General features: G+C 55.5%; 2 protein-coding genes across 3 annotated transcripts in view; one reads left to right on the top strand and one right to left on the bottom strand.

Moving 5' to 3' along the window:
• HDLBP (high density lipoprotein binding protein) overlaps nt 1-12662 on the top strand; it is a 74115-nt gene extending 61453 nt beyond the window's left edge. For both annotated transcript variants that reach the window (XM_004427751.3, XM_087424565.1), the window contains exons 19-28: nt 82-300; nt 1193-1331; nt 3613-3767; nt 4783-4887; nt 5264-5398; nt 6609-6752; nt 8706-8891; nt 9467-9583; nt 9805-9933; nt 10097-12662. In XM_004427751.3, the coding sequence (XP_004427808.1) occupies nt 82-300; nt 1193-1331; nt 3613-3767; nt 4783-4887; nt 5264-5398; nt 6609-6752; nt 8706-8891; nt 9467-9583; nt 9805-9933; nt 10097-10183 (1416 nt within the window). In that variant the 3' untranslated portion in view covers nt 10184-12662. The remainder of the gene's footprint in view (nt 1-81; nt 301-1192; nt 1332-3612; nt 3768-4782; nt 4888-5263; nt 5399-6608; nt 6753-8705; nt 8892-9466; nt 9584-9804; nt 9934-10096) is intronic.
• ANO7 (anoctamin 7) overlaps nt 12656-25061 on the bottom strand; it is a 33735-nt gene continuing 21329 nt past the window's right edge. Inside the window, exons 15-22 of the mRNA XM_087424568.1 lie at nt 24586-24697; nt 24340-24394; nt 22574-22671; nt 21238-21383; nt 19662-19867; nt 19425-19567; nt 16447-16537; nt 12656-15941 (exon numbers count right to left, since the gene is read on the bottom strand). Coding sequence (XP_087280694.1) covers nt 15735-15941; nt 16447-16537; nt 19425-19567; nt 19662-19867; nt 21238-21383; nt 22574-22671; nt 24340-24394; nt 24586-24697 — 1058 coding nt within the window. The 3' untranslated portion in view covers nt 12656-15734. The remainder of the gene's footprint in view (nt 15942-16446; nt 16538-19424; nt 19568-19661; nt 19868-21237; nt 21384-22573; nt 22672-24339; nt 24395-24585; nt 24698-25061) is intronic.

Consider the following 25061-nt stretch of genomic DNA (forward strand, 5'->3'; position numbering starts at 1 on the left):
GGGAGCATGGCCTTTGCTGTCAGTTCTGTTAGGCATGGTCGGGGGGTCGTTTACTTTCCTTTCCTTCTGTCAATGCTGTAGGATAACGTGGTTGAAGACTACATGCTGGTGGACCCCAAGCACCACCGTCATTTTGTCATCCGAAGAGGCCAGGTCTTGCGGGAGATTGCTGAAGAGTATGGTGGGGTGATGGTTAGCTTCCCACGCTCCGGCACGCAAAGTGACAAAGTCACCCTCAAGGGTGCCAAGGACTGTGTAGAGGCGGCCAAGAAGCGTATTCAAGAGATCATCGAGGACCTGGTAGGTGCCTGGGGGCTCAGCAGGGTTTTTGGCCCCTCTGGCCACCTGAGCAAAGTGGGTGGGCGGTGTTCCCTCCACATCCCACAGGCAGACAGGCCAGGATGGACTCAACGTCAGGTTAGAGAGTGGCTGTCTGGTTCTCGGTCTCCATCTCAGCCGTCTGGCCCCCTTCCTGACAGTCGGTAAGAGTGCTGCCTTTGAGCAGCAGCTTTTTAAAAAATTTTATGAACATACAGTCTAAACAAGGAGCGAGCTTCTTTCTCTCCTCTTCTCTTCTCCAAAGGGAAGAAGATAGATTGAAGGGCAGAGTGTCAGTGACTCCGTGGAGAGGTCATGTGAGAACGTGCGGGGTTTTCTAACCCAGCCTTTAGAGCTCCGCCCCCTCCATGTCCCCTCCTGGAGCTCCCTGCTGTGGCCTTGGAACAACTTCCCTGATAATCAAGCCCTATGCCTCCTCTTGGAGTCTCAGCCACGGTATCTGAATGTCACCTGGCTAATGTGGCCACCCTTCAGGGCAGCGCCTGACAGTGCTGCCTGCCATGTGGTGGGGAAGAGGGCCCCTCTTTTATATGTCAAGGAAGAGGGTGTTATATTCAAGTTCTGGGTAGTAGGAGCAAGCAGTGGTGCAGTTTTGTGTGGATAAGTCATTGATACTTTCTTAGTCTTTTTGGGAAGTGTTTCAGAAAGAGGCCACCCTTTTGGCCCTACCCCATGTCCCTCCTCTCTCCACCCCATCAGACCTCGAGCTCTGGATTCACCTTGGAAAAGGGGCATTTGTGGGCTTGGAATTGGCTATAGAAGATGGAAAGGAAGGTGGTGTGGACGTGAACTGACCCTAAGTGGCTAAACTTTGCTTTTTTTTTTTTTCCTTGTTGCTCTGCCTTCCCCCCAGGAAGCTCAGGTGACCATTGAATGTGCCATACCCCAGAAATTCCATCGATCCGTCATGGGCCCCAAAGGTTCCAGGATCCAGCAGATTACTCGGGACTATAATGTTCAAATTAAATTCCCAGACAGAGAGGAGAACCCAGGTGGGTCCCTGCGACGAAATCTCTGCTGAATGGGAAGCAGTTGTGTGAATGGTTCTGACCTAGGGAGAGGCGGTGGCAGGTGGTTGTCACGTGTCTTGGTAAAGCCCTTTCCTGCCTGGTGCTCTAGTGCTGGTGCACTGCTGAAACACTGTTGGGTGTCCTGGGGTTCCAGAAGTTCAGGGTCACTCCCTGGTCTCTAGGAGGTGGGCTGTGTCAGTTGCTTCAGGGTGACGAGGTGCCCTTCAGATGTCCTAGAGGCTGCAGCTAGGCTGGAGGAGAGCAGAACCCCTGCAGCCTCTTACACCAGGGCAGCCCCTGAGTTCAGTTCCCCTGCTTTTCACAGTCCTCTGAAAGCCGTGTGTGTTGAGGCCATGTCTGCTCTGTTCACAGCAGCCACTCCTCTCCCCTCTCTCTACCTCTCACACGCTTCCTTTTGGATCACGTCCCTTGTGAGGTCAGCTACAGAACGTAAAGGCAGCCAGCTGCTTACCTGCTGGAGGGTGCCATTCAAGTAGCTGACTGCCCTTCTAGGATGGCCTTTCAACTCAAGAGTGTCCTGCTCATCACCTGGTTCTGCTTCTGCCCCCAGGGTTGGGGCGGGGTAGACGGTGGTCAGCGAGGTGACCTGCGGGGCGAGGGGTTGGTGTGAGCAGGATCTGGCTTGTATCTCAGCCTCACTTTGTAAACCTTGTTTTCTACTCGCGTTGAAACAGAGTGTGTTCTCCCCTCTGTTGACGTGTCTTAGGTGGTCCATCGGGTCCAGCTGGCCGCCCAGCTGAGTGCCCCCATATATTCAGATCCCTGCAGAGCCTATCATGGCTGACAGAGCTCCTGTTTTCCTGAGAATACAGGCTATTTTCAGTAGAAAACTAGTGAAATCATTTATATTTCACACTTGAATTTTTATTTTTTAGTTTTGACGTAATTTCACACTAAAAAAAATTGCACAGACTAGTATAAAGATACGTCCTGGGGCCGGCCCGGTGGCTTAGCGGTTAAGTGCGCGCGCTCCGCTGCTGGCGGCCCGGGTTCGGATCCTGGGCACGCTCCGACGCACCACCTCTCCGGCCATGCTGAGGCCACATCCCACATACAGCAACTAGAAGGATGTGCAACTATGACATACAGCTGTCTACTGGGGCTTTGGGGAAGAAAAAAAGGAGGAGGATCGGCAATAGATGTTAGCTCAGAGCCGGTCTTCCTCAGCAAAAAGAGGAGGATTAGCACGGATGTTAGCTCAAGGCTGATCTCCCTCACAAAAAAAAAAAAAAATTGCATTAAAAAAAAAAGATACATCCTGTATACTAATATCCAAACTCACCAGTTTTTCTCATCCAACCCCCTTTTAGACACACACACGTGTGCAGTTATTTTTTCTGAATCGTTTGAGTAAGTTTCAGGCCTATCCCTTATCCATAGTGGCTGTTTCCGAAGAATGACATTCTCTTCTATCGTTTGAGATAACCGTGGCACAGTCCAGATTCAGAAGATCTAACAGTATGTGATACTGTTCTCAAACTCCTAGTTGATATTCAAATTCTGCCGGTTTTAAAAGCATCCTGCAGAGCCCACCTCTTCCCCCCTAGTTCAGTCCAGGATCATGATTCCTTTAGGCGGTTGTGTCTGTTGACTTATTCTCTCGCTTGTGTATGTTGTGTGGACTTCTGGATTCTGTCGTGCTCCAGGAATGTGGTTTTGGTGCACACGTGGTCCCTGTGTGGCCCACGGGAGCCCCACCAGCTGCTTCCGTGTCCTCTTTCATGTCCCTTCATTCTTGGAGCTTGCTTGCTTGCTTCCTGGCTTAAGAAGTTGGTGCAGGCTTACCTTGTCCCTCCTAAGTTGTTGTCTCAAGCCCCCCTTCCTTGCTGCCTCATTGCATGCCGGGTTACTTAGGCTGTGGTGAACGTCTGTGAACTCGTCACCTTCCGTCAAACACAGTGGGCCCTGCTCTGTGCTCCCCCTCTTTGTGCTCCTCCTGCACATCGGCTCGTGTATCCCACTGCAGCCCCCAGGGTCATTAGCTTCGTTTTAAAGGTGAAGAAGTGAGGCGTGGAGCTCACTGTGAAGCTTTCAGCGCCCGCCCAGGCCTAGGCTTGTGTGAGGCTCGCTGTGTGGACATTGTCTCATCAGCTCTCTCAGTCCAGAACGTGTCCTCCTGAAGTCAGGTTGGGGTCTTTCCTCCCTTTCCCCACCATACATAGGTGCTTAACAAGCATCTGAATTCTGAACACGCCTGTGCGGAGGGTCTGTGGTTGTGAACTGCCCTTTCCTTTCTCCCTAGTCCATAATGTAGAGCCGGCTATCCAGGAGAACGGGGACGACGCCGGGGATGGGAGAGACGCCAAAGAGGCTGACCCTGGCTCTCCAAGGAGGTGCGACATCATCACCATCTCTGGCCGAAAGGAAAAATGTGAGGCCGCCAAGGAAGCCCTGGAGGTGCGTGCGGCCCCCTCCCACCCTCCCAGGGGGGTCAACGGCAGGCACCACGGGGTGGGGAAAAGCATGGCCTGAATGACGCTGCCCATGGCAGCAGGTCGGTGGATCGAGGCACTGTAGTCGTAAACCCTAACCACGTCGGCTTGTGCCACAGGTAGGGCCAGGCCGGGCCGGAGCACAGAGCCTGCCGGCATGACCAGCCACTTCCTCTACCAGGACCTGGCAGCTGTATGGACACAGCCTCTTGGGCCTGGAGGCCTGGGGCCCTGAACTAGCACAGAGCTGGACAGTCTCACTGGCGGCAGGGTGAACGTGACCTCCAGCCTGTGACGGGGTAACCAGGCCAATGTCAGGCTTGTAAGGATGAGTCATTTGTGCAATGAGGACTTTTGAGTGCTACCTACATGTTTGGCACTGTTCTAAATGTTGTACTACCACAGCATTCAAAATAGTGTTTGTGTTGTAGTGGAGAGACTAACGAGAAACAAAAATACGTCATGTGTCAAGTGATGGTAAATGCTGTGGGAGACCGTTGGGGCTGGCGTGGAGACAGAGTAGGTGAGCTGTGGTCCAGGCAGTGCCCGTGTTGCATTGTATCATCCCTGTGAGCCCCATGGGCTTGGGCCACAGCCCATCCTTGACCTCAGCAAGGCTGGGATTCTGGACAAGCCTCTGTGTCTGAGCCCCACCACTCCTCCTCCGTAGGCCTCCAGTCACCCTGTTTTTCCTGGATTTCTTTTGTTTTGCTTCTACAAGGGGCCTGCTGCATTTAGGAGCATGGGCTTGGGGTAAGGGTCTGAGAGTTTGGTCTGCCAGCATCAATCTAAAAACTGGATTCCGTGTCCTTTTCCCTGGTGGCATTCTCAGTCCAGGTGGAACAGTACAGCGTGTTCCAGAAAGCACACTGTAATTCTGATAGGGCTTTTCTCCTGTACTCTCTGAAGACATGTTGCTGAGCCCACGGGGTTGCTCTGCTCCCTGCTCTCAGGCCTAACCTCGACCGTCTTCCCTGCAGGCACTGGTTCCCATCACCATTGAAGTGGAGGTACCCTTTGACCTTCACCGGTACATCATCGGGCAGAGGGGAAGTGGGATCCGCAAGATGATGGACGAGTTTGAGGTAACGCTGTTTTGCATGTTCTTTGGAGACCAGAGCTGGGGTTTGAGCTCTCCCACAAGTGCTGCAGGGAGTCCAGCCCCTTGTTGGCTCTGCGCTGCCGCGACCCCTTTGGGCAGGCACGGTTCTGGGACCAGCCGCTGGCCCTCTGTGGAGGTGCTTCTTCCTGCTCCTCTTTATGGAGCAGCGGCTCTCCTCTCCCTACAGGGTAGACTTCACATTTCCCTCTCTCCTTGTCCTGAGCCTTCAGTTGAGTCCGTGGCCAAATGTGAGACAGGAGCTGATCAGGGCTTCCAAACTCACCATCGAGAGGGCCGGATACACACATTTCTGTCCTGCAGGATCCCCTGTACGCGGGTCTGTTCCTGTCTCCATGTAGGTAAATATACACGTGCCGGCACCTGAACTGCAGTCTGACATCATTGCCATCACGGGCCTTGCTGCCAATTTGGACCGGGCCAAGGCTGGGTTACTGGAGCGTGTGAAGGAGCTGCAGGCAGAGCAGGAGGACCGGGTGAGTGCCAGGCGGGGCCACGTGGGCTATGGAAGCTTCCTTCCTTCAGAGCCGTGATTCTCAGTCTTGGTCACACTTGAGAATCGCCAGGGGAGTTCTGAGAGATCCAGCACCTGGGCCACACTGCACCCGCTTCAGTCAGGTGGCTGGAGGTGGACTCGGGATCCCCTCTTGCAGTCAGCATCCAGAGGTCTTGCTGTGGGGAGAGGCTTTCATCAGAAGCAATGTTAGGGGCACGGCGCTTTTCTCTTCTTAATATAGCAGCAACAAGATTGGACTTCTGTGTTAATTAGCCATTTTTTTTAAAGGTAAATCTGAAGACATGTTGTGATGCCTTCAACCTTACAGGAAAAGTAAAGTTGGGCAGACCTGGAAGAGACCCCCAAGCATGTGCTGTGCGGTCCAGGGTGGGCGCCAGAGGGGCCCCCACTGACTTCCTCACCCCACAGTTTCCCTGCTGCCGAGTAGGGACGAGGACCTGCCTCGCCTCTCTGTTGAGCTGGCGTTTGAAGGATTACCTGAGTGATGCACGGCAAGGCGGGGTGTTCTGGAAACTTGAAGCACCGTCACAGATTATGTGAGGGTAATGGACCTCTCCCTGAGGGCCATGACTCTCTGGAGTCTGTGATGGGGTGGAGCTTGGACATCTCATGCAGTCTGGGTGCGGTCCCCATTGTCTCAGTCCCAGCACCGGCTCTGGGGTCTGTCTTCTGACCAGGTCATAGCCTGAGCGTCTGGCCATGGACATCTGGAGCTGTGTATCTTTGCCTTAGCACTTTCCTTCTAAAATTCTTTTCTTTTTGGCCTGGTTCTGTACCCCAACCCTGACAGACTCAGAACATTTGTATACTTTTCGTCCAAGACCTCCTTACGTCCTGTCCCAGCCCTGTTGGTTACTAGTGCACAGCTTCTCAGTTAGTTACGAGTGTACAGCTTCTCCTCAGTTACCAGCCAGGCCTCTAGGTCTTTTTCTGAAGGATTACGTACTTAGTTGTGGAGTGGTCAAGTCCTCTGGTTCTCATTAGTAGCTGATAGTGGAAGGTGGCACAGAGGCTAACGGGAAAGCCATGTCTTGTTTGTATTGCTGAGGTCAGAATGGATACCTTCCAGGTCCAGGATGGAATGGGGGTGCATGGAGGCGTGCAAGGGTGAAGGTCCAGACTCTGAAGTATTCTACTCTTTGCCTTATTCTCACTTGTTTCGTCTGTAGGCTTTAAGGAGTTTTAAGCTGAGCGTCACTGTAGACCCCAAATACCATCCCAAAATTATTGGGAGAAAGGGGGCAGTGATCACCCAAATCCGCTTAGAGCATGACGTGAACATCCAGTTTCCTGATAAGGACGATGGGAACCAGGTAAGAATGATGCTCTGGGCAGATGCCATGGTCGAAGCACTTTGGGGGCAGATGGACTCTTGTTGACCTTTGTCCTGACCTGGGAACGGTGACCAGGCAAACTTAGGATGTGTCCAGATGGGCGGTGAGAGGGTAGAGTCCAGAGTGGCAGGTCTCTGAGGATTTAGTTTTGGTTTGGGCCCCACATTGGCCCATGCCTCCTGGGTGCGGTTTCCCCAACAGGGTTGTGTTGCTCTGCAGACTTGGGGGATTTTTCCTATGCCCACCTGGTCACTTCTGGCAGCGAGCTGGGGCTCCGGCTGGGTCCTTTTCGCACAGTTGTGCCCACAGGGGGAGCCCTGCAAAGGAGCGCCCTGCTGCCCGCTGTGCTCAGAGAACAGTGGAAGGCAGCCCCCCTCAGTGGGCACGGCCCCAGCCCATCACTCACTCCTGCCACCCAGGCCTTTCCTGCCCCTCAGGTTTGGCCTCGGGGAGGTAGCCCAGGCTTCGGTGAGGTTGCACTGCCTTGCACTCAGTGACAGCCCAGTCTCTGCCCAGGTCTCCTGCAGTCTTTGGTATACAGCAGAGTGCCCAGAAATGATTCACTAGAATTTTCCGGCTAGCAAATCCCAACAAGCCTCTGCAGACTCTGGCCCTACCCCTGTCAGCCCTGCGTCCACACACAGTGGCGGGCCTCCTGCCTGCTGAACCTTCTTCCCTCCCCAGCCTTTTACTAGAAAGTCAGGCAGACCTGCAAGGGCTGACCCGCAGGATCTGCTTCCTCTGTGCACCCTGGTCCTGATCCTTCCCCATGGGCATTCTTTGCCTTGCCTCTTCCTCTGTTTACCTATTTCTAAAGAATTCGTTTATACTGCTGTTCTTTTTTATTTTTAACTTAAATTTTTAATTTCCTTGATCTTGAGAACTTATTAGCTCTAAGCCCCTCATCTTCACTACCTTTTATTTCCCTCAACTTTGCCACGTAATCATGAATTTTTTAAAGTCATTATTTAGTGTTTAGACTATTTCAGTTAATATTCCATGAGGCCAAAGTAGGGTAGAGCAGCCACATTTTTTTCATATGCAGCTCTTTCCTGTGAGAATTGTGCTTCCATTTGCAAAGTCTGTTCTGTGCCTGTGGCTACACATGGTGATGCGCTCACTGGCTGGTGGGGGTTTCTGGGCTCTCCTGGGCAGATTCTGGGTGGAGCCCCGCCTCCTCCCACCGTCCGCATTTGCTTCATCAAGACAGGTGCTTGGCTCAGCTCTGCTCTGCTCTGCCTTTTTCTTGGGGTTGATCTCTATAAGTTCTGCTCCTCTGTTTCGTTTCCAGGTGTTTGTTCTCGTTCTCTGGTCCTTTTATGTTGTGTTCTGTTTTTCTTTTGTGGGTGTGATATTTTCTCCCATCCTGAAGAGTGTGGTTTACATTTGTTAACTTTGTTTTCACGCTTCCTTCTCTGTGCCTGAGCTATCCGTCTGCTTTGCTCACTCTTTAGGAGTCTGGGGCTCTCTCCTGTCCATTTGTGTGGTAAAAGGAGGCCCTGGACTGGGGGCACCCTGTGGGTATGGCGTGCCGGCCACAGTTTCTGGCACTTTCTCTCCAGGTCAGTTTGTCTCCAGTGGAGACTCCTCCAGATAAGGGGCCCGAGGGGACCTTCCCTGTGCCTTCACCTGCTGGTGTCTCCTTGTCTTTGTGGGCAGGTGCCCTGTCTCTTCCTGTACAAGACCATCTGTGGGTGGAGTTTGGGAGGTGCAGGAGCTCAATTGTTAACCTGTTGTTGGAAATCAGCTGCCTGACGTTCTTTTCTACCTTGTTTCTCTTCTGCGAGGGTCAGTTTTTCTCCTTAAGGTGAGGCCCACCTCACTCATTCAGCCCTTCAGCCAGGCCCCCTGGGCACCTGCCTCACCTCTCATCACTTACAGTCAGCAGTCCCTGTGCACCTTCCCTCTTCTGACGGGATTCTCCTTTCTTAGCCGCAGGACCAAATTACTATCACAGGGTATGAAAAGAATACAGAAGCTGCCCGGGACGCTATATTGAAAATTGTAGGTGAGCTCGAACAGATGGTTTCTGAGGACGTGCCACTAGACCACCGTGTTCACGCCCGTATCATTGGTGCCCGTGGCAAAGCCATCCGCAAAATCATGGATGAATTCAAGGTGAACCCCCAACCCAACCACGAGGGGTGTTAAGTCTTGGGAGCACAGTGGGTGAGATCGTTGTGTGCTTCCCACTCCACCAGGGACTGCCTGGGGCCTCAAGTCTTCCTGCCTCGGCTGCTGACCACACTTGGGGTCAGAAGGGGAGGAAGCTCAGGTGGTAAGGTTGAGTGGGGTCACAGCTATGTATAGTTGACACTGTTGGTCAGTACCTTGCACCAGCCTGCGGAAGGTGGCACCCCTGAGGTAGGCCACTAGGAGACAGTGTGGCTGGCCTCCAACCTCAGACAGGTTCCTTGATGAGTTCTGCAAATGTCAAGGCTTGCACAGCTCCAAAATACGGGACAACTCCGCCCATTCCCCCTTTGCCTGCTGAACACAAGGTGCTCTCGCAATGCACTGGGCTCACATCTTGATGAGGAGGGACCAACCATGAACCCAGATTTTTACATTTTTGTTAACTCAGAGGGGAACACTTGACTAGAAATCGACTATTTCTGACCACACATAATGGTGACAAAGCCCTCAGACGGGGCACTCAGAGCCACCTCAGCTGCTGTGTGTGCTTCTTCCAGGTGGACATTCGCTTCCCACAGAGCGGTGCCCCAGACCCCAACTGCGTCACCGTGACAGGGCTCCCGGAGAACGTGGAAGAAGCCATCGACCACATCCTCAACCTGGAGGAGGAATATGTGAGTGCTGGGTGGGCAGCAGGCTTGTGCCTGGGGCACCCTGGGTCTGATTGGCACTGTTGCCCTGGGGTGACAGTGAGGCAGTATGCACGCACTTCTAGAGGCAGGCCAGGTGCAAGATAGCCCCTGAGTGAGCCCCAAATGTCTGAGACTAGGGCGAGCACAGTGGGTGCCTGTTGAGCATTCTTGCTGCAGACTGACCCCCCCACCTCTGCACACAGCTGGCTGATGTGGTGGACAGCGAGGCGCTGCAGGTGTATATGAAGCCCCCAGCCCACGAGGAGTCCAAGGCACCATCCAAGGGCTTTGTGGTGCGGGACGCTCCCTGGACCGCCAACAGCAGCGAGAAGGTTAGTGGTGTTCTCCCGCCCTCCATGTGCCCCGGGAGGTGGGAGCGCTTGTCACACTTGCCTCTAGCCACAGGCGGGCCCAGTGTCCAAGGGTGGCGGCCCTTTTGGAAGCTGCTTGAGTGTGACCCCCCTTACTAAAGCTGTGCCCTCTCTCCCCAAACAGGCTCCTGATATGAGCAGCTCTGAGGAATTTCCCAGCTTTGGGGCTCAGGTGGCCCCCAAAACCCTCCCTTGGGGCCCCAAACGATAATGATCAAAAAGCGGAAACCTCTCCAGCCTGCTGACCCAAACCCCACCACACAACAGTTTGTCTCAATCTGACCCAGCAGCTGGACCCTCCGTAAATTGTTGACGCTCCCCCTTCCCCGAGGTCTCGCAGTGAAGCCGGGCATGCCCGGCGCTGAGTGCAGCTGGTTCTCAGGCCTGGCCGGTACCCAGCGCATGCTCAGGACCTGCTCCCTGACACCTTTGCTCTGGGACGGCTCTCCACTATTGTGAACACTAACAGAGGTAATTGGACATTTCACGATAAGCTTCCTGGTCCACCCAGCATGTCAGTAAGGCTCTGGCCTCGACTATGAGAGCTCCACAGCTGTGGCTGAGTCCACTTCCTGTGTCATGACCTCAGGAAATAAATTTCCTTGACTTTATAAAAGCCAAAACGTTTGCCCTCTTCCTTTTCCACCTCCCTTTCTCCCCCTGCCTGTCATCCAGACGCTCCTTGTAGAATGCAGTCCGCCTTCTTCCAGCTGCTAGAAAGCCCACTTAGCCCAGACCACAGGGTGGGGAAGAGGACCCCGTTTGCACACGGGCAGCCACCTGCACCCAAAGGAGAGCCGCAGTGGAGCCAGAGGGGGCAGCAAGGCAGAGGGTGAACCAGGTTCTCAGGCGGCCTGGCTTCTCCTGCATTGGGCTCTGAAAGCACCAGGGGTCCCCGCCCCCACACTCCTGGGCACTGGCGGCCCTAAGTCTGGTGAGCGAAGCCTGAGGGTGAGACTGCACGTCTGCCGTCTGAGTCCACTGTGGCTGTCATAGTGGCCTGTAGGACCTGAGAAACTCGGGATGGGGAGAGGGGCGGCCCACCCCCTCCTCTTCCGTGAGGGCCCCTCACTGTATGTAGTGGCCTACTTGTCTTTACGCCCTCGCAGCTCCCCGAGCTTGCCCTCCCCTCACCCGTGTGTTCAGTAGCCTTCTTTCTACCTCAGAGCCAGGGTGGCAGTGGTGTCCTGCTTAGGGGAGCACCGCCCAGCACTCAGCCTCTTCATTTAGACGGTTCTGGTGATCGTGTGTTTGCTGCGGCCCTGGGCACAGGAGACTGAGTGCTTGGGTTCGAGGCTGCGCCCTTCCTCATGTACAGGTGGTTCAGCAGCCGGTGGGCTGGTCCAGAATGGGGAGCGCACATGCCATCCCTCCCTAGGCTGTTCTCTGATGCATATTCGGCTGCTGCATGCAAGCCCCTGGTCGTTGGCTTTGGGAGGCAGGCTTCATGGTCCTGGGGTAGAGAGAGGCTGTTGCTTGGCCTGGACCAGAGGACCGAGTGCAGCTGAGGGAGTGGTCCACTCTTTCTCGGGTGTGGTAGGTAATTCTGGGTGTTGGAGCATAGGCCTTGGAGAGACAAGGTGCCCTGCTCTGGAGAGGAGAGGTGACCCCAGGCAGCGCCTCTGTGGTGCTGTCTGAGAACTGAGGATGGGCCTTTGTCTCTGGGTCGTCTGTTCTCCATCCCTGCCTTTCCCCCGACGGAGGTGACTAACCCACTCTCAAGTTGTCCCGTCCCGGATGCTGGAGTTCCCAGAGAAGCTGGCTTGTGCCCCCGGGACTGTCATTTCTGCTTTGACCATCTACCCACCCACCCCTCCGAAGTTTGTCACTCTTACTTTAGTAAGTCAAGTTTGGTGATCTTTAGACTGTGAACTCCTGAATAGACCAAGAATTGCTTACCCTAAGTCTAACTTGGGTTGCCTCTGCAAGTTCCCATTAGCTCAAGCAGCCTTAAACGTGCCCGCTGATAAGAATGGTAAATCGGGACAGGAAAGAACATTTGCTTCAGCTATATCGGCGGGGTGAGGCTACATCGGCTGGGTGAGCCCACATCAGGTCGAGTGATGGAGATGGAGCAAGAAGGAAAGGCGCTCCCTGCCTGTCTCCAGGAGCATCCCCTGCAGCTCTGGGGAGCTTTGTGGGGACAGGGCCAGCAGCTCTTTTCCATCTGCACGAGTTTGGAGCCTTTCCTGTTGGCCAGCTTGCTCCTCCGCCTCACCCCTCAGCCCCCTCTGGGATCTTCCCAAACCTCCTCTTCCCTTGGTCTTTTCTACAACATCCTTCTGCGACGTCCAGCCCCGCCCTGCGTGAAGGTGAATTTTAAATTGTCACAACAAATTTTTGCACATCTGCATTTATTGCTAAATGTCATAGATGCAAACTCTCCTTTCCTCAACTGTGTTTAGGGTCTTGCTCTGTTTTTGGTTGTTAATCAGGGTGATGAGATAACTGCCCAGGCCTGGTTTCCTGCGGCCTCCCGTGCTGCCGGCGAGTCCTGGGTGGGGATGAGGCATGCGTGTCCATTTCCTCTTTGTTGAATGTCTTCCATATCGTTATGTGTCCATAGCTACAATCCATCCCTTGGCCTTAACTTTGGAATTTGGAGATTATATGCAAACATGTGTAAAAAGGCTCATGAATATGGATGACACTGGAATTTTATAAATTCTAAAATAAAACCTGAAACCAGATGTAGTGTGCTGGGACTCGTTTTATCACGCCAGGTGTGTGTTCTCGGTCCTGTGAAACCAGGGGTGTCTTCAGCATGCTCTTGAGTGGTAACTGGACATACATACATGGTTCCAGTCTTTGGTGCAATTCTCCCTGCTGACATATAGTTCTCAACCCTGCATTAACTGCCCCTGCAGGAGCCACTTTGGGAAGCCAGCAGTGGTCATGGCGAGGGTGGCTGTCTGCCCCTGGACTCCTGTCACTATTGAAGGTGAACAGTCTCCTTGCTGCCCTGGCTTCTCATGCCTGGAAGCAGCACCCTGCCACTTCCCTTAGCTCCATTCTGTCTGAAATATCTCCATCAGTGAACCTCGGTGGTATTCTCAGGACAGGCCCCCCTACCCAGGCCAATGCCGAGCTGGGGAGTAGGAGCAGCCCTCAGCTGAAGGAGTCACTCCAGTCATCCACGTGATAGAAGATACCTCCAGGAGTCCAGTGGAGCAAGGGAGTTAGATTCCCTCGCTTCTGAGAGGGTGGTCTCATCCCCACCATGTTAAAGGGAAATAGTTTACCCAATGGCCCAGCAATTCCACTGCTCAACATGCACCCTACGGGAGGGACACCAGTGGGTGCCAGGAGACAGGGACCAGAGTTTGATGGCAGCATTATTCCTAACAGCCAGGCAGAATGGATCAGTGGTGGCATCTTCATCCAGGGAGCGTGATGCAGCAGCTAGGATGGGCCGGTCATGCACAACACCATGGGTAGAGCTCATGGTCGGGGTGTCCCACGAAAGAGATGAGACACTTGGGTTCCCTAGTTTCATGCCTGGCATCAGAGGCTGAAGTGGTGGCTGCTCTGGGTGGGAGACGGTCATGGGGGGAGGGGCCCACCCCAGCATCTGGTCCTGGTATCAGGGCTGCGTCTTGACTCACATGCTGGTTACAGTGGGTGTGTTCGCTTTATAAAAGCCTGAGGTATGACTTGAGCGTTTTGTTTCAATAAATTTACTTTAAAATTATAAAGTTTGAGAGAGCAGCAAAAACAAAGCAGCTGGAAGAAGATACTTGTGGATTTTGTGATATTGTGGATTTTGTGATACGGGCACGGTGCACAGCGGAGGGCACTGCCCAGTGGCTCCTCACTGCTCAGGACACCGCTTTCTAAAAGGGGTGAACAAGAGACAAATCCAGAAGAAATGCCAATGGCCATACAACCACCTCAGCGCTCAGCCTCCTTGTCAGCAAACTCGGCCAGAAGTGAGCATGGTGCTGCCTGAGGCCAGAGCAGCAGGTTTTTAAATGATGATACCGTGATGGCAAGGATGCTGTTTAGAAAGGTGTGGATTGGCACTTCCAAGATATGCATCAAAGCATTTCAAAAACTGCATATCCTTTTTGACACTGCAGTCTAATTCCAGGAGTGTACCCTGAGGAAATCAAGGTGAGCACAGTATGTTTCCAGATGTTGATTCCAGTGTAATTGATAGCGGCAGAGGAAGAGAATCCTGTGTGCCCAACAGTAAGTGACAGAGCTAAGTTGGGAAGCACCTGTGGTGGGGTTATCCCCGGCAGTTCACCAAGTTAACAGAAGGTAAAGGTGAAAAGAGGCTGATGAAACCAGTCAGTGGACGAGGTCAAACTGCATGTACTATTATGCCCCCGATTTTGAAAATGATTATGTATAAACATACAGAAAAATGAAGGAGATCCACCCAGGATTGCGGGAATGTCCTCCAAGTGTTTCACTGGTCAGGGAATAAAATTGTCTCCTTCCAAACCTTCCCCATCTGGAAGCTTGCGGCTGTGAGGCCTGTACTGGCCCCAGCCTCACGGCCTGCGGGAGGTGGGGGAGAAGCCACTCCTCAGGGGTGTGCAGCCTCCGGGGAAGCGAGGAGGGAGTGGCTTCGTTCTAGCCTGACTGCTGTTCAGAGGCTGTTGATAATGGCTTGGAGGAAAGGGTGGGGGGCCGCGTTCAGGAAATAGAAGACGGAATCAAGAGGCCTTGGTGGATAATGGGGAATGGCGGGGGCAGGGTGGGGTGGTGAGCTGACTCCGCAGCTCTGACGAACACAGAGGGGGCAGGGGCTGACAGGTGGGTCGTGCTGGGGGGCAGGCAGCACCGCAAGTAGATAGGGTAGGCAGAGGCGAGGTGGGCCTGGAGAGGAGACAGTCCATCATTCAAACGACAGCAGGCACAAGGAGCACCAGGGAGAACAGAAAGGACCCCAAAGCCCACTGGCTTGAGTGGCAGATGAGCCGTGTCCAAGGGCTGAGGGGTGAGTGGGAAGTGTGAATGGGGAGAGGCCAGCACGGAGGCCACCTCCTCTTTGCCCAGCAAGAGACCAGGTCTAGGGGTGGGTGAGGGGCCTTGGGGATGGGAAGCAGTGGAGGGACAGGGCCTAGAAGGACCAGTGCTCTGAGAGTAGAGAGGCGAGGAGCTGGGCGGGAAGCAGCCGTGTGCCCAGAGGGGGCTGATGGGAGCCAGCATGTCGGACGAGAAGCCATTCTGCCCCGGGGTGAGTGAGGAGAGCATACTGGCTCATGGGGCTGGGAGGGAGATGGCAGGGGGCAGCGCCCCCACAAGCCACTGGATGCCCCTGGGCTCCCCTGGGCACAGCATGTCCTGGCCCTCCACGCGCTGCTGCTGTAATGAGCTGGCCTTGGGGACTCCAAGGGGTGGCTAGTGGGGGCCATGACCAGGACCTGGGAGGCAGGGTGCCTGAGCAGAGGCCCAAGGCAGCCAAGGGCAGGGCAGCTCTGGGCCAAGGAGGGACAAGAGACCGGCTGTGGCTTCTGAGAGCAGTGAGCCTTTGACAGCCTGGCATCACTTCTGAGGCGGCGAGGTCTCTGCCCTCCAGGTGGGTCTGGCTCCAGGTCCCTCAGGTGCCAACTCTTGGGGTGACCCCTGTGACCTCAGAGGGAAGGGTCTGTGGAGGCCCTGCCAGCTCCTGGCATGCTAGGCTTGTGGGCCCAGTCACATCTCCTGAGCCAGGGGCTGGTGGTCCTTCGCTCCATTTGTTCCCAAGAGAGCCTGTCTCCAGGAAGCGAGGAGGAGGAGAGTGTGATTAGACTCTGCCACTGTTCACTCCATCATGCGCTGAAGCAGAGCAGCGGGTTGGGGCCCCCCCACCGATGGACGAGGGAAGGTGAAGCGTTGGGGCTGGTGGGGGGGCTCACCTCGTTCTCGGCCAGCGCCTGCTTGGCCAGGTAGTATTCCCGCTTCACCTTGATCTCCACGGACTCGGGGATGTCAGGTACCAGGAGGTCGAGGATCCGGCCGATGGAGAACACCACATGCTGGGAGCAGGGGATGGTACGAGCAGTGGGAGAGGGCACCCCACTGCTTAGTTAAGAACAAATGCCCAGAGTGGCCTTCACAGGGCCAGGTCTGGGCAACCTGCCCCCAGGTGTGGGTTGAGCTGGAGAGCAGCAGTACAGAAAAGGAAATGCCTGGAAGAGGCAGAGGCCACGACGACAGAGACCACCCCCAGCTTCCGCGTCCCCGTGGAGCTTCCCAGGGACACTCCGCAGTGCCCAGAGCATTCTGACGTCCACACAGCCCAGAGACAGAGGCCAGGCAGGGATTAACTCCACTTTCCAGATGGGGAAACAAAGATGCAGAGAAGAACTGCAATTTGACCAAGGTGACAGAACACGAAGTGCCAGAACCCTGCACCAACCCCCCCCCCCCCCGTGCCACATGGTGGGATTAGGCAAAGCATCCTAGGGAGGTGGGCCTCATGTTAAGGCTGCAAGAGCCAGTGGGGGATGCCGACAGAGGAACTGAGAGGTGCCTCACTACCTCAAACACAATGACAAAGGCCAGGCGGATGGCCAGAAGATTCCAGTAGGTCTGGGAATAATGTCCATTGTCGTCTCTGAAAGCCCGATACCTGCAGGAGACGTGAGACTCACTGTGAAGAGCCAGGGCTGGGGCTCAGCCTGGTGGGTGGCAGATGCCTTTCTCAACTTCTCCACCTTTTCCCTCCCTGATCTGTAATCCTGGGCCTGGCTTACCACTAAGGGTGCCTGAAGCAGGAAATATTCCCAGACAGGATACTCTGCAGCACCTTTCGCTTTAACTGTTGGGGCTCCAACAGGGGGGAGGGGCTGGACTGTCCCATTCCCTTACCGGGCTACACTGGGCCCCACAGGGGCAAATGCCCTACTGTCTAGTAGACGTGACAATCCGATGTCTGTGCTTCTACAGGTGGTGTCAGCCTACTTACACCATGAAAATGTGCCATTATATAAGGTCAGCAGTCCTTTCTGCTCAGAGGCGGCCTGCCCACCGCAGCCCTCCCTACTGGGACAGGCCTGTCAGTCAGCTTTGCTTGCTATTTCAGGTCGAGTGGTCACCCTGTCATCCTTTGACATCTTCCTGTATATGTCTTTTGGCAAGATGTGACATTCCATTTTGTGACATAAACTTACATACTGCACTCCACGGAAAGCATTACCAAGGCCAACTTCGTAGGAAAAGAAAAAAACCAAAAATCTTGAAAATTAAGATTTTCAAGGGAAATGGAAGACAATCATGATGAAACGACCCTGAATGCAATATAGAGAGCCAAAAAGACTTAAAAATATAAAAGAGCACTCAAGAGACATGAAGGAGAAATGGAGAAGCTCCAACATAATGGGAGTTCCAGAAGATGAGAAAGGAAGGAAGAGTGGGGAAGCACTATCTGAAGGAATAAAATGGAGATGTTTCCAGAACTAAAGAAAGACCTCACTCTTTAGATCAACAACACATTCTGAGTCTCAACGAGAAACTTTTTTTTTTTTTTGCAGGGAAAGATTTGCCTTGAGCTAATATCCGTTGCCAGTCTTCCTCCTTTTTTTCCTCCCCAAAGCCCCAGTGCATGGTTGTGTATTCTACTTGTAAGTCCTTTTAGTTCTTCTGTGTGAGCCGCCGCCGCCACAGCATGGCAACTGACAGAGGGGTGGTGTGGTTCCACAAACAGGAAACAACCCGGGCCGCTGAAGCAGTGAGAGTGCCAAACTTGAACCACTAGGCCGTCTGGGCTGGCTGGAGAAACTTTTAAATAAAATTCCACCATGACAGATACCAGTTAGTGATACAAATCAAGGAAAATGAGAAAAAAAACGTAAATGCTACGAATGCTTCCAAAAAGAAAAACCAGGTCATTATAGAGTAATATTTCCAAAGACCTGAGGGAAAATAACTCTTAACTAGAATTTTATGTCTGGTATTTGAAGGACAAAGATAGAGATATTTTCAGAATACAAAAAACAACATACATAAGAGTTCACCAACCACACACCATTCCTGAAAGAGCTATTAAAGGATATACTTCAGCAAGAAGAAAAATGAACTCAGAGGGAAGGCAATGCATAAGAAACTACTGTAAACACAGAAGTTAATAAAATACACCAAATAGATGTGATTAACAAATGACTAAAAATGTTTTTGTGTGTTTTTAAACAGTAATTAAAACTCTGTATAGGGGCTGGCCCCATGGCGTAGTGGTTAAGTGCTCACGCTCCGCTGCTGGCGGCCCGGGGTTTGGATCCCAGGCACGCACTGACGCACCGCTTGTCAGGCCATGCTGTGGCAGCGTCCCACATAAAGTGGAGGAAGATGGGCATGGATGTTAGCCCAGGGCCAGTCTTCCTCAGCAAAAAGAGGAGGATTGGCAATGGATGTTAGCTCACGGCTAATCTTCCTCACAGGAGAAAAAAAGAAGTGAGAGATTTTCATCATTACTTCAGGTTCTCTGACCTCCAAGCAATTAAACCAGAATCAATGATTTTTTATCATTTTTTTGTGTGTGAGGAAGATCAGCCCTGAGCTAACATTCATGTCAATCCTCCTCTTTTTGCTGAGGAAGACTGGCCCTGGGCTAACATCCGTGCTGATCTTCCTCCACTTTATGTGGGACGCCGCCACAGCGTGGCCGGAGAAGCAGTGCGTCTGTGCGCCTCCGGGATCTGAACCCAGGCCGCCAGCAGCGGAGCGCGCGCACCCAACCGCTGCACCACCGGGCCCGCCCCTCAATGATTTTTTAAAAGGAGCAAAAGAAAACTCCATGTGTTTGGGAACTTACTCTCCCAAATAATTCATGGATAAACAGGGAAATCACAACTGAAGTTGTGAAATACTGACAAGCAAAGAATAGAAGTATTATCAACATTAATGGAATGAGGCTTTTAAGGGGTATGTTCAAGTAAACTTATAGACATACATTCGTTTATGAAAACCCAGGAAAGTGAAAACAAGTGAGCTAAAGAAGACTGATATTAAGAGGAAAGAAAAGACAAACTGCATCTAGAAAGAAAATGGGGCCATAACTACAAAAACAGGAGAGCTTAAGGAAATCATGAGAGAATGTTTGTGTCATTACATTTTAAAGCTTAGCTGAAATGGAGTTTTCGGTAAAAAAAAATTACCAAAATTGACTCAAGAAGAAATAGAAAAGGGAAATAAACCTACACCCATAGGAGGAATGGGATCGGTAATCACAGTCCGCTCCCACCGTGCTGAGTACTGCTGACCACCGATGGCCCCATGACCGCCGATGTCCTCAGGGGCCGGCAGCCGTCTGGGGTGTGTTTGAAAACGTGCGGGCTCCAGAGGCAGGAAATGCAGGGCGCCGGGGCCACAGGCTCTCTGGGCCTTTCTTTCCTCCCCGTCCGTCAGGCCCGGTCCCTTCCCATAGGGAGCTTCTCCCCCTGGCCTCTTCCCCCTGGCGCCCCTCTCTGTCCCTCCCCCCAGCCCCGCCCCGGCGCCCGCCCTGCACCTGGAGCCCGCCTCACCTGCACGTGCGGTTGTGCGCCGCGGCGAAGGCGGGCGGGGCGCGCGCCAGCGTGAAGTTGACGAAGCCGCGCAGGTCGCGGGCGCGGCTCCACTGGTAGTAGGCGCGCGGCAGGAAGTCCGACGAGAAAGCCAGCAGGAAGGCCTGGGCGGCCGGGGGGTCAGCGCGGGGCCCAGCGCCCCTCCCCGGCCCCCCGCCGGCCCTCGCCCCCCCGCCAAGGGGTCCCTCGCGCGCTCACGTTGCTAATGACCGCCAGGTGCGTGATGCCCGCCAGGATGTGGAACCAGATGCCGATGTCCTGCGCGCGCTCGGCCACCGGGCGCCGGTACGCGCACACGAACTTGCGCGCGTCCAGGCGGATCTCCACCCAGTTGTTGAGCAGCGCGAAGAGCGGCGCGAGCGGGCAGGCGGCCACGAAGATGGTGATGAAGCCGAACTGCAGCACTGCGGGAGACGCGGGTCACCGCCGGCCACAGACCCGGAGCCCTGCCCGCCCGCGCCCCCGGGGTCAGCTGGTGGTGAGGGCCACTCGCGCCTGCCACGCACGGCCGCCACTGCCCGCTGTAAACCCGCCACGTACGCTCTTCACGGAGGCCCTGGGGACACCTCTCTGTCCACAACGGTCTCAACCTCCGGCCACCCCTATCCTCTTGCTCTTACTCCTCCTGTAGGCTCAGCTCCTGGGCCCCTTCCACCAGGACGCCTCCCTGACTGCTCACGCCCAGCTGGATGCGCATGTTCCCTGGGGGCACGGACTCGAACTCTTCCCCCAGGGCCGAGCCCACCCTGTGGGCTCATGGCTGGAGAGGGTGCAGAAACCTGCTTCTGATTTTAGGGCTGGCTCCTCCCTTCACCACCTCTCCTCCCTTCGCTCCGTCTCAGGGGAGCTTCAGGAAATGGCTCCTTGGAAGGGGTTCTGGGTCTTCTGTAAAATTGCTAAGGAGAGCATCGGGTCGCACTGCCTGTTGTCCACTGGAGTAGGGACACACAAGGTCAACCCCACTCACACGTTATCATGAAAAAGCATGTCTCTCCCTTGTGAACTGTCCTGCCCCCTTTTGTCTATAGAACAATGCCACTACTGTCACCCTTTTTGCTTTGGCTGCTGGGGAGCTCAGAGCAGTGTGTTTGGCTCAGATGCAGCACTTTGGATTAGGAGCGTGCCATGTTCTTCCCCCTCCATTATCTCAGAGTAAGACCCTGGGTTGCAGGAACTGTACTGACATTAGACACAGACCCAGCTCTCAAAAAGTACACCACCAGTGTGAGGAATGAGCCGCAGGCATGGGCCACCAGCTGGCAAGGGCACAGCTGAGGGTCCAGCAAAGAGTGTGGGCATCGAGAAAATTGCTGGAGAAAGTCAACTCCCCAGGCCCACGGCTTCACAGGTGTAGCCTTCCCTCTGGGAGGGCCTTTGTCTCCGGCCCCCAGGGCCCGCCTCTCCCGAGACCCTGCTTCTTTCTTGCTGCCTACAGGAGGCTCAGGCCAAGCTTTCTGGGGTGGGAGGAGATTAAGGAAACTCAATGAGAGCCTCATCAACTGCCCCCAGGTCCTCTTCTGAAGGCCTGTGCCCAGGGTGCTGCCCCTTCCCACCCTCGGCTGGCCATTCTTGGCCGCGCCCGACTCCAACCCCAATTCCTTCTCTGATTGTCTGCAGGCCTGGCTCCACCAGGGACCCTGTGTCCCCACCTTCACCCGTACATACATCACGTTTCAAAGTAGATGCAGACAGAGGAATGTGAGGCAGCCCCCTGAGTGGTGCGGCGGCCCCTCCCTGCCCACGGTGCTGGCCGTGGCCACTAACGTGGCCCTACCCATTTCGAGGTACTCGTCAAACAGGCCCTCACAGGGCAGCAGCTCGTAGTCTGCCTCCCAGGGCACCTGGCCAGCCGCCGTGGAAGCGCCCGCCTTCCTCTTCTTGGAGCGCAGCCGGAACTTCTGCCACCAGCCCTTGAGCTTCCTGGAGATGGAGACACCCAGGAAAATGACCCTGCCTTCCAGGCTGGTCCTGGTTGCTCTGCAGCTAAAGGGCAGCAGGGAGACAAGGGTCTGGGGCCACAAGGTGGGCACAGCAGGGGTGAGGCCTTGGCAGAACAGACTTGATGAGAGCATCTGTGTCCTTCTGGGGGGGACCACCTCTCCCCTGGCTCCCCTGCAGCCCCCGCAGGAAAATCAGCATTGCTCATGGAAGCTTTGGGGGAACGGGTTCCTCCTGGAACTCAGAGAGGTGCCAAGAGCTATGTCAGGGTTGGGAGGGAGCAGATCAGGACAATCGCTGTGCCAGTAGGGGCACTGTGCATGTTGCTTTGTCATACGTGGGGGCACGTGTGCATGTTACTTCGCCACACTGTCACTTGTCCAGCCCCTGCCCCTGATAGGTACTGAGCTGTGCCCTGCACTCGTGGTCTCCGTGAACTCAGCTTCAGAGCACCAACTGCCCTGAGAAGGAGTGCCACCCAAAGAGGGCACGTGGGTTGGCCAAGGCCCCACAGCTACGGTTTGTGGTGCCCCATGGGAGTCGATGCCGAGTCAGGAGCAGCCGTAGGGGGCAGGGCACGGATATCTGGTGTGCAGGGGGGTGGTGGGAGGGTGTCTAGGTCAGATCCAGCCTTGGGCAGTCCATTGCAAGGGCCTGGTCTGGGAGGGGTGCCCACTTGCCTTGATGGGGCCACAATGGTGCCAGTGGGGGTGGCCCTGAGGAGATGGGACCCCAGTGGTCAGGGCGTCCCTGGTAAGGGCCCCTGAGGCCTCCCCTTGCTCCTCCCTCTGGTGCTGCGTTGGAGGTTAGGGAGGCCCAGGAACAGCCTGGCCCCACTGCAGTGGGCTGCAGGCAGGGTGGGCGGGCATGGGCAGGGCAGGGCCCAGGAACCCAGCCCTCTTCCCCGCACCAAAGCTGGCCCTGGGGCGAGAGAGCCCACTCAGCAACCACAGAAGGTGGGGGCGCCATAGAGCCCACGGGACTGGGCTGGGGCAGTGGCTGGGGCAGACCCTCCTCCCACCCTGCACATGAGGCCTTAAGGTCCAGGAGGGGCCGGACTTGCATTCCCTCCACCTCCTCTCCAGGCTGGGGCCGGGCCGGGCTGCTGCCCCGGACACTCCCAGGTCCCACGGTCCCTGGATGCTGCCCAGGGCTGGGTGGGGGTGACTCACGGGACGAGAATCTCCTGCACGTTGTTGATGATCTGCTTGCCCACCATGATGACCAGGAGCTCCTGTGCCAGCTCAATGAGGCAGCCTCCGGCCGCACACTACAGCAGCAGGGCTTCAGATTAGCTCAGGGGAGGGACTGGCCTCATGTCCACTCATCCTTCTCTATGCCTCAATGGTGGCCCCATCACGCCCTCACCTCCCTTTCAGACATGTCATGAGCACTTTGAGGATTGCAGAGACCCTCCCTCCCTCCATCTCCCTCCACGATATCACCCAAGGGCCCCCCAGTCTCCCCTCAGGTCCAACTGGCAGACCGTGCATGGGAACAACCAGGGGCACTGCCGTATGGCACCCCGGTTTTCCTTTGGGGACCCACATGGGGTTACATGGGGCTGACCCTAGCCTGTGGCTCCAGGGAGGACCCAAGACGCAGGCCCCACCAGTGACCCAATTCGAGTGAGTTCTGGGCCCGGGGCTTTTAGGAGGAGCTCCTGAGACAGCGTGCCTTGCACAGAGGTACCAGGCTAGAGGGTGTTGGCCTGAGCTCTTGGGGTGTCTTCTCCACCAGGTGAGGAGAAGCCACCTGAGAGCACGGCCAGTGGTGGGGAGAGCAGTGCAGCATTGTGTAACACCTGGATTCAGCCACAGCTGAGCCCACAGAGCCCTGGATGTTGTCAATACAGGAGCCAAGGACACTCTTTTTTGATTAAGCCAATTTGAGTTGGGAACTTTTCCACTGATAACTGAAAGCCACCTGACTGACACAGAGCGTCACATGCAGTTATGCCCCTGAGTTGGGGTCCCAGCTGCCCCGTCCCTGAGAAGCCCCTCCCCTCTCATGTGAAATGGAGAGTGTCCCTTGAGGTTGGGTCACAGCCCAGACCGGCAGGAAAGAGGGAGACCTCCCTCTGGTCAGAAAGGAGGAGAGGGTCTTTCAGGTGGGGTGCTCAGTAGGAGCTGCGGGAGACCCCCGCCACCCCAGTGTCCCGCTGGCCCAGCCCAGAGGCCACCTGTGGACTGTTCCCGACACAGCCACCTACGCTGCCTGCACCTCGGCCTCGGGGCGGGCTTGGCCCTCAGCCATTAAGGAACTAGAAGCCTGGGTACAGTTTTGGGGGGTTTTCTACAATGTCTCAGAGGGTCCAGGGGAGGTCAAGCCCAGGTGCCCACAGTGGTGACCCCTCCCTCAAGTACTCGCAGGCCACCCCCTCCTGCACACCCCCTGCCCTTGCATCTTCTGGGGTGACGCCCACACCAGTTACTTGCACCCAAGTCTTTGTCTTGGGGTCTGCTCTGGGGGAACCCACACCACAGCCGTGCTCCATCCTGCACCAAGCCAGCTTCTGCTTTCTGAAAACAGGTCCACACAGGCTCTCAGAGCCGCTGGGCTCAGAGGCCAGCAGAGCGGCTTGTGTTAATGGGGGGGGGGACAGCCGCAGGGAGAAGCCAGGGCCACTGTGGTCACCGGGCACCGAGCCCGTGAGGGTCACTGCCTCTGCGTCCCCACTATTCCCGCTGAGCTCGCAGCAGCGAAAGTGGCTCCAGGGACGTCACAATGGCTGGAACTCTGCTCAGGTGTGACTCGGGTTAAAATGGGGGAGGTGGTGCACGGGGGACACATGGATTGTGAGTGTTTTGTGGGTGGCTGTTCCGACGGCAGAGATGGGGTGTGGAGAGCTGGCGTGGCGGTCCTGGGGGGCCGCTGCGGGAAGTCAACGGAGCAGGACTCATAGCGCCCGCCTGCGGTGTTGCCCCCGCACACTCACCTCCTCGTGGCGGACCCCGAACAGGGTGTGGTAGCTGCCCGGGTAGCCCACGAACCTGCGGGGAGCACCCTCCTGAGAGCCCGCCGGCACTCCTCCGCCCACCCCTGACCGCAGCAAGCACCAGCGGAGCCGGGCCCGTCCCCAGCGGGTCTCCGGTGCCACCGCCCCCTTCCCTGAGCTCGGCGGACACAGGAGCAGCGAGCACAGCGGGCCAAAGGCAAGGCGTGGCCGGAGGGAGCGGCGGACCTGCCCTTGAAGAAGGCGATGTAGATGGGCGAGGAGTAGAAGTTGACGAACTGGAAGATGAACACCTTGAGGGTGAAGGCGTCCTCGAACTTGGTCTGGGTCCGGTGCATTTCTGTGGCACAGAGAGCGCTCGCTCAGTTGCCCCCAAGGTCCCCTCATATGTAGGACCACCTCAGCCATCAGGGAATGAGGAGATGGCCGCATGTCCCAGATATTTTAAAGAAATTCATTGAAGGGGCCCAGTGCAGCAGTCCTGAATTTCTAATTTCAAAATCGTCTAAAATTGTTGTGTTGGTAAAGGAAGAGCAGGGACAAGCGACAATAAACGGTGAGAATTAACAAGATGTGGCCCCGGTGAGCAGAGAGGCACAGTCGGGGCGACAGAAGAGCTGGGGAGCCGGGCGGTGGGGGTGCCGGGGAGCAGGTCCTGAGACGGAGGTGTGAGCAGAAAAGGTTAATTGGAGGAGACACCTGAG

This window comes from Ceratotherium simum, chromosome 37 (genome assembly GCF_057802395.1).
Source record: "Ceratotherium simum simum isolate JZ-2026a chromosome 37, ASM5780239v1, whole genome shotgun sequence".
Classification (NCBI taxonomy): Eukaryota; Metazoa; Chordata; class Mammalia; order Perissodactyla; family Rhinocerotidae; genus Ceratotherium; species Ceratotherium simum.